At 37.8% G+C, this 8,448-nt stretch overlaps 1 protein-coding gene across 1 annotated transcript; it reads right to left on the bottom strand.

The window, feature by feature from the left end:
* Positions 1 to 7,346: 7,346 nt before the first annotated feature.
* Positions 7,347 to 7,840, bottom strand: LOC148299633 (uncharacterized). Its single transcript, XM_088275865.1, has one exon. It carries the CDS (start codon positions 7,832 to 7,834, stop codon positions 7,379 to 7,381), a length of 456 nt encoding a protein of 151 aa, XP_088131991.1. The 5' UTR covers positions 7,835 to 7,840; the 3' UTR covers positions 7,347 to 7,378.
* Between the last annotated feature and the right edge of the window lie 608 nt (positions 7,841 to 8,448).

Here is an 8,448-nt window from a genome sequence, read left to right as displayed (position 1 = left end):
AAAATGACGAAGAATGATTCATTAGATTACGTAGCAGTGACTATTTAACTGCATATTTCATAACTCGATAAAAGCATTAAAGTTGAGACTTTAAATAAAAGTTACGCCTAAGTTACAAAATTTAAGTCTTTTTGATAATTCAGGAAGAGATCATAGTAATCATCAAGGAACCCTTAATTTTATAGTTGAGGCTCTTAAAGTGAATTAATTCCTCAGTAAAATGTTTAATTAGCAAAAATAGCGCGATTGTTGAAAATAGTGTAAAACTGGAATTCATATTATTGGCTCATCCAAATGAGAACAATAGACAATTTTGAAATTGTGACAATTGTTATATATTATATAGTCCTTTTATGTTGGCATTTTTGTGGCTTAGAGAAGGAACCACTAATGAATTATCAGTTCAGTCCTTAATTCCTAAGGAAATATTCAGCTCGAATGGATTTGGAGTGAAAAACAATCGATATTGAAGATCAAGTTTAAACATCATTTGACTTTGAGGGATTATAGCTCATCCTATGCTGCATTTTTATTTGATTTTTCCTTTTTTATGAATGAGATGGCCTTCTTCACAATCAGTTTATACTATGAATTCGATGGGTAGTGCATGAGTATCCAGCTGAAAACAAGCTGCGTTATTATGAGAGCTGACCCATATTTCTCAATGAGCTTTTTGGCAATTTCCTCTGAGGCAGCCAACCTGACGAGTTCACAGTTGAGCCAACTTCCATTTGGCTGCTGTTGAGATATTAACTATTCTATTGTTGTTCGATAATTAGATGTCGTTTATTTCGTTCGGATGCTTGAAACTGTAAGTTGTTTGAGCATAGGAGTTTCTTATTAAAGCTCTTCATTGTCATTTATTGTTTCCTCCTTTTCAATCTTTAGAGCAGTTCTTTTGAAGACCTTTGATCTTTTAACTTCAAGATATTCCTTCTTTTCATACTTTCTTTATTAGTTCTACATTTTTTTCATTTACTTATCATCATGAATTTGGTTTTTTTGGTAAGCATATGTTCCGACTTGCTTCTTCGACAAACACGCTATGTCCATTGAGGCACGGGACAAACTGCCTGCAGTACTTATTGGCCTTTATATAGAGGTGAGAACTGAGTTGCTCAAATAAGAGTTAATTGAGGCTGTAGGAGTCTTAAAATTTTCATCAGTTTTTTTTATTTTGTGAGATCTATTGATTTCATTCGGGATCTGCTGTTCAACTTGGCAATGCTGGGTTCCTTTGCTGGTGAATTCTTGATACTTGCCATCAACAAGCTCTTTGCCAACACACAAAAATGAGGTGAATTTAGAAAGTATCTGATGTTTGATCGAATACTTAATAGCCTCTGCTTTCGGGTCAATAACTTTTGCATAATACATTTGTTCTGATATTGATACGCCATCGGCCGCTGTCTCTTCTAGGGATCTCAGCACTTTGAGATGTGCCATTTTATCAATAAAGGGGAAATTCTATGACCCAGGGTCAACATCGATTACACTTGAATGAGTTAAGCCACTGACTGGATCGTTGTATTCAAAAGTGAACGAAACTCTCTAAGTAAGAGGCCTGTTGAAGGTAACATAGAAGTTCGCTATGTCGTCTTTGAGGATATATGGGATTGATTCTGGGTTGGGCACGATGCTGCTGATATCTTTGCAGTTTGTGTTCAGTTTGATGTCCGTAATGGCGGGAGTTAGGGTGCTTTCTAAGAGAGATATTATTTTCACTGAAGGATTTTCATCATCAGAAATCATAGCATATCTTCCTTTGCCGGCCTTCGCTGAGCCTTCGATTAAAGCTGGAGAAATCCCATTTCCTATTCCTATCGAATGGACTCTTGTTCGTTTTATTTGCCCTTTAATTAGATTTACGATTCTTTCCGTGTTGGAAACACAGCCATCAGTCAGCAAAAATATATGTCTCACATAGTTTGCAATTTGTTCAGCTTTGAGGCAATACTCTAGGGGATTGTAAATGTTAGTCCCTCCGAAGTTCGCGTCCATGGCATTGATTTGCTTAGTGGCTGTCAGCATTATATCATGGGTAAGTTTCTAACTTTTTCGGAACATTGCTTCAAACTTGTTCCCAAAGCTCACAACATTGAAATACGAATCTTCAGGCAAGCTTTTTAAGAATATTTTCAAAGCTTCAATAGCCTTCTGCATTCTGAAGCCTTTCATTGATCCGCTCCGATCGAGAAAGAATATATATTCTCCCTTCACAGTTTCCATATTGGTTTCATAGGGCTAATTCATCAGAGCAGCCCGATACGCGTCATCAATGCTGAGCTCACAAAACTTCGGGATAAACGAAAGCATCACTGTGGAGCTGGCATCGCTCTTGCCGATCGAATAGCTAGGCTTATCGAAATTCTACGTCGAGTAAAAGAAGCTGAAATCTTTATTTGGAATTTCAGATTGCTCCATGATAAATACTGACTACTTCTTATGCTAATCCTGGCTCAAGAGCTTTATTGAGTGCGTTGGGGAATTAAAGAAGTTCACCTGATAGGTCGTTTTCAGTTCAATTTTGAAAGTCCATTTGAAATCAGCCTGCAATCTATGTGAATTGGATGGCCCCTTTTACTCTAATTATTTAGTGTCTAAACTTGGTTTTCTTCTTTTGGGATATATTTTATCCATGAACCTTGGCGAAATCGTGGAGGGGAGGATGACATTGTAAAAGGTATTGTTGACGATCGGAATTTCCTGTAGGAAGGATATTTCAATGTTGAACTCAGATAGAGGGGGAATATTACCGATCGATAATCTCATTATGTCTTTTGTAAGGGGGTCAATTGTGCCGAGTACTGCTTGTTTCCCCTACTTTACTGCTGACTCATAGTCTAGCTTTGCTTGCTCTTTTTATTGAACAATGCCTTCAATTTCAACATTATGGAAAGATGCTTTGAATTTATGAATAGATGACTCAGGCCGAATAGGGAAAGAGTATTTGACCTATAAAAATTGTTGAGTGGGGTTGAAGTAAGTCTGGACTAACTTGGCCAGCAAGAGGCTATTGACTATTTCTAGTTGATAGTCAATGTTCTTGAGTGGCATCATAGTATCTTGCTAATTCTAAAGAGCCACAGAGTAGCATCCATTAAGTGCCTCGTGATTTTTCACACGTTCAGCCTACATTTACAATTTGATTATTGTTGCTCGCATTTTAATATGTCTCACTAAAGCTGAATACATTCATTTCTGATGGCATTGATCGTGTAACTGCCTGATATGGATAATATGCAACTGCGATCATACAATATAAATGTATGTGATATTCGATTGTGATGTTTAAAGCGATGGTGATAGTGAGGGCAATCAATACATATTAATAAACTTATTAAGCTTGTTCAAACATCCTTGGCTAACTCGTCGCAATATTCCCCGTAAAGCCTGATTGTTCGATCGTGGAGTTATTGGGTTTTTCGATTGCTGTTTAGTTTGACCTTCGACTTTACGAAATCGAGCTATGCCTGGCTGATTTTAATGGGCTACCTGAAAACTGACCATTCAACGCCCTCAGTGCAAGGGGGGGTGGTAAGGGACCCTGAGTATCGATAAAAAAATCGATTGGTAAGGCACCCAAATATCTCCTGAAAATTCGTCTCCCCACGTATCAGACCCAACAGATCTTTGTTCGCCACTGAGTTATCGACTTCAAACAGGAAGCTCATGACCATTGCAACGTTCTTCTTAAATGTTCCACTCTTGAATAAATCGACGGTCTTGTTGGAATCGAAATTTGTGCCAGTGAAGTTTCGAATATGATTTTCCCAATTTTACTCGGGTTAGGCCAGAAAGACAGTATGCATTTAGAATTCATAGTGTTTACCTGAGATAGTATGCTCAGAAGGGGTGTGGAAATGAAATGATTTTGCCACTCCCACACCTCTGAAAATGTTTCCATCAACGTTGCTGTTTGAAATGATAGTCCCCACATTCGGTACCTCCACATCATAGACTAAGCCTGTTCCTTCCTTGGTATCATAATTTTAATGGGAGAGAGATATTTTGCCAATGTCATCTATTACACATAGTTCAGCCATCATTGAGTTTAAATCAATAGGCGATTGGTGGGTAGAATTGGGAAGATTACACACTCCTGTCCAATGATCTTGGTTATCCCAATCTACAGACGCATAAGCCACTATTTGCAGAAGAGCCAACAAAAGCAATGTCATGGGATGTAGAAAGTTGTTGAGATTCTTCATTATTTTAATATTTTTCAAGCACATGAAAACATATCCATGAAAAACTATCTTTTAGTATATTTATGGTGATGTAAAAAATGACAGAAAACTGAAATACAAAAAAACTGTATCTTATCCCATAATGAAGCCTAATTGCAGCTATTTAATGCATCAAAAAAATTAAATCAACCTGAGTCGAATTTACTAAAATCAAATAGAATCAACTCACTCGCAACCCTATATTTTGTTGGCTGCTCATTATGCATTGCAATGTTATACGTAATCGAATGGTTTTTAGTTTTTTATGAAGTGAGGATTATTTGTATTTATTTCGAGAATTTTCAAATTTCTATTATTGATAATACTTGAATTTAATCAAATGATAGATTCGATCAATTAAGCATACCTAAGATTCTTTCGACTGCTGCCTCAACATTCCCACCTGTTGCTTTCAAAGCGTCTAAATTCACATTTTAATTCGTAAATCCCATTGCTGATAACTGCTCCAATTGCGATTTATAAATTTATTTAGGGTCTCCCTGCTGCTGGGGCATCTGAAATCCTCCCATTCCCCCCATTCCTCCGAAGCCACCAAAGCCCCCCATGTTTCCAAGGCCACCGAGGCCACCAAGGCCTCCAAGACCCCCAAGACCACCAAGGCCTCCCATTCCTCCTCCTCCCATACCGCTCAAAGCAGCTTGTATAACTTCGGGTTCTATCGAATAAAATATGAGGTACTCATCATTTGTTTCAGCATTTCAGGATTGGAGAGGATTCCTTTGAGCTGAGGGTTGGCGTCAACCATTTGTTTCAGCATTGGGTTGGACTCAACCATTTGAGACATCATTTATGGGCTCATCATGCCCAATGCTTGCTGCATCATTTCAGGGCTTAGGCCTCCCATTCCTCCACCCATACCACCCATTCCGCCCATACCGCCCATTCCTCCCATACCTCCGAAGCCTCCAAGTCCTCCCATTCCCCCAAAGCCACCTAGATTGGGGGCTTGTTGACTATTATTGGCTTGAGTGTTTGAGCTGGAAGAAGGTTGCTGTGCAGGCTGGCTATCCTATGGCTTCTTGATGACAGCATGAATGGTGTCATTATCAGCAATGCCGACAGTGCTGGCATTAGTTTAGTCCTTGAGTATTTTGCCTACATGTTGAAGCATGTATGTACCTTTGTGAATGAGCTTGATTGCAGTCGCTTGACTGTTGGTCTTATTGGCCACCAACTCCTTGACTTGCAAGACTGTGCCAACAGTGCTTGGGTCGAATTCGATTGTGAATGGCTCATCAATGGACGGGCTCTTGATCGTAACTTTGACCATTTTAAAAATATATCAAATCTAAGCATGGCAAATATCATATTAAACTACATGATGCTATTTCAGATATTAAGCATATTATACTATCCTAATGATGTATGCCAATCATACTGTTTTATGTTATTCAAATGGCCAATTTGGGCATGAAATATCGAAATCAAATTATCATCCTTTTTACTATTTTGTTCAGCCTCATAGAGTAGAGATGACAGGCATTCATTATGCAATATTTGTAATATGTATGTATGAATGGTATGAAATCAAGTATTAATATTAAAACTGCATCACCGGGCCTGATTTCATTTGCTATTCTTTATGCACGTGGATCCATGCGTAGGAGGGCCCAAACAGTAATCATTTAAAAATTTATTTGGTCTGCTTCCACTTTGAATTAGCCTCTCACTGTTAAAATTACCACTCGCTTCAAAGTACGAATCCGTTTCCAGTTTCGGCTTACCAAATGACTGGCGATTTTGTATATCTTTTTAGTTTGTGTTCTTTAATTTATCATTCACATTCAAATTAATAATTGCCTTGCTAAGGTTCGAGTTAGCTTTGTGAGTGAGAATGTTGTTGTTTTTATAGATACTGCTGCAACTATTTCTGTTGCTTTTGAGGCCATTCTTTTTGTTTGTTAGGAACTTTTAGTCGTTTGATGCTGTCCTCTTTGTTATGGTTTTGTCTCTGCTGTCGGTGTTCAGCCTTGAATACCCTTTATCAATGTAGGATTTGTAGGTTGGGTTAGTTGGAGTGAGAGGAGTGAGGTTGAGATCTGTCCTTAGGGAATTCCCATTTTAGTAGCTGATATCATCATCGAAGGCCGAGTTATAGCCCTTCAGTTTGATTAATTATTTCATTAGCTTCCTACACTCTTTCTTGAGATTATTATTGAAACGGTTCAGGAAATCTCTTTAAATTAAGGACTACTCATACAGTTTCTCCACTTCTGCCAGCTTATCTCTTACCTATTGGTTCTCCCGGCTCAGCTCTTTCATTCTGTCTTATTTATTTTGCCGATGCTCAAGATGCATACTTGCCTTGTTTTGCATGCAGTATATTAACTGTCTTGATTGTGTCAATGCTGCTGTTGAAGCATAGCTTGCAATGACCGATTTCAGCTATTTGTTTTATTGGTCAAGTATTGATATGCAATACTCTAAGTGCTCAATCTTGTTCAGTTTATGGTCTGAGGACTCTTTGGTGTAATCAGTGTCCGGCAGTAACACTTATTTGGCCGTAATGCGAAGATTTTCGTTTTTGCTGCCAAGATGCTTCGAATTGTGCTCACGAGATTTGGTCAGCAGGAGTTTTTAGGGTTTGCTGTTGAGGGTGTTTGGGGAAATCTTGAAGGGCAAATTGCGATGAAATTATGGGTTGCGATGAAGTTCAGAGTCTCGAGACTACATAGGCTTAAGTAATTAATTGACTTTATTTGAATTTAATTTATCAATTATAGACATGCATATCCAGTAATACCGGAATCATTGTTGGTCTCCACAAGTCAACTCACTTCACAGGCAAGAGTTGTTCATTACAAAAACACTGAGAAGCTTTTTTGAAAATATGCATCCTATTCATCTGTATGAATATGGAATGTACGCAGTGCACACATTTTGAATATGTGCATAAAATTAATAATTTGGTAAACATCAATAATTTGAATAATATGATTAAAGTTATAATGCGAATAAAATTAATAAAATATGATAATGCGAATAATATGATTAAAGCTATTAATGTGAATAATGTGAATAATGTAATGATGTAATATAAAGCGATAATGTGAATAAATTGTAATATTATAATATGAATAAAGTTAAATATATTAATGAGGTAATGTTTGATTAGCATTATATAGGTATCACTCATATATCCAATCGTAGGAGTGTGGCTTCCATTCCTGCAATTCTTCGGGCTTGAACCATAGAGCAATTTCCTTGTTGGCAGATTCAACTGAGTCAGAACCATGACAGATGTTTCTTCCGACCTCAATGGCAAAGTCTCCGCGGATAGTGCCAGGAAGAGAGTTTAAAGGGTTGGTTTCGCCGAGCATTTTTCGGCCAGTAAGGACTGCACCTTTTCCCTCCCATACCATTGCGACAACTGGGCCTGATAGCATGTATTGGATCAAACTAGGGAAGAAGGGCTTGGTGGCAAGATCAGCATAGTGTTGTTGAAGGTGTTCTTGTGAAGGTGAAAGTTGCTTAAGAGCCCTCAAAAAGAATCCTCTCTTCTCAAACCTGGAGATGATATCACCAACTAGGCCTCTTTGGACACCATCAGGCTTCACCATGATGAAAGTTCTCTCAGTTGACATTTTGATTGTTGATTAGAATTATAAATAACTCACTATAATCTCAATAGTCTTACATTGTTGCACACCCAATTATATATATATATATATGTCTTGGATTCGAGTCGCATCAAATCTTCTGCATATTTATATAAATTAGAATTTAATTATATTCAGCCATCAAAAATCATCGACAATCCGGTTCTTAATCTTTTTCATGATTTCCTTCCTCCTCTCCACCTCATCCTTCGATATTTTTTCTTATTGAGACTCTTGGGCTTTTTCCGACTGCGAGTTGTCTTGAATGGCTTCATCTTGAAGCAAGATGTTCATCACATTGCTCTTATTAATAGGTTGCCCTTCATCAAGCAGTTTTTTCCTTTACTCTTACTTTTTTTTACGAATCTTCTACCTCTGCTCCACCAATCTTTTCTTTCTATCCTCTTGGTTCTCTGATGGCGCCTCTTACTTCTGAACAATTTCTTCCTTTGGCTATTCTTTGGGGACGATTGGCTGTTCAATTTATTGAACTGGCTACTTCTTTTTTAGTTCTTGCTCTTGAGCATTTGGCCCGTCATTATCGAATTATATTCTGTTCACGTTCTTCTTTAAGGGAGGTAGATCTCCCAATTTTGATT

Source organism: Brachycentrus maculatus, unplaced genomic scaffold (assembly GCF_059751285.1).
Source record: "Brachycentrus maculatus isolate JH-2025_06_01 unplaced genomic scaffold, ASM5975128v1 h1tg001036l, whole genome shotgun sequence".
In the NCBI taxonomy this organism is placed as follows: domain Eukaryota; kingdom Metazoa; phylum Arthropoda; class Insecta; order Trichoptera; family Brachycentridae; genus Brachycentrus; species Brachycentrus maculatus.
This window is presented reverse-complemented; position numbering and strand designations above follow the sequence as displayed.

Excerpts from the sequence above, each read along its gene's own strand:
- LOC148299633 (XM_088275865.1), bottom strand. The coding sequence starts at position 7,834 with ATGTCAACTGAGAGAACTTTCATCATGGTGAAGCCTGATGGTGTCCAA.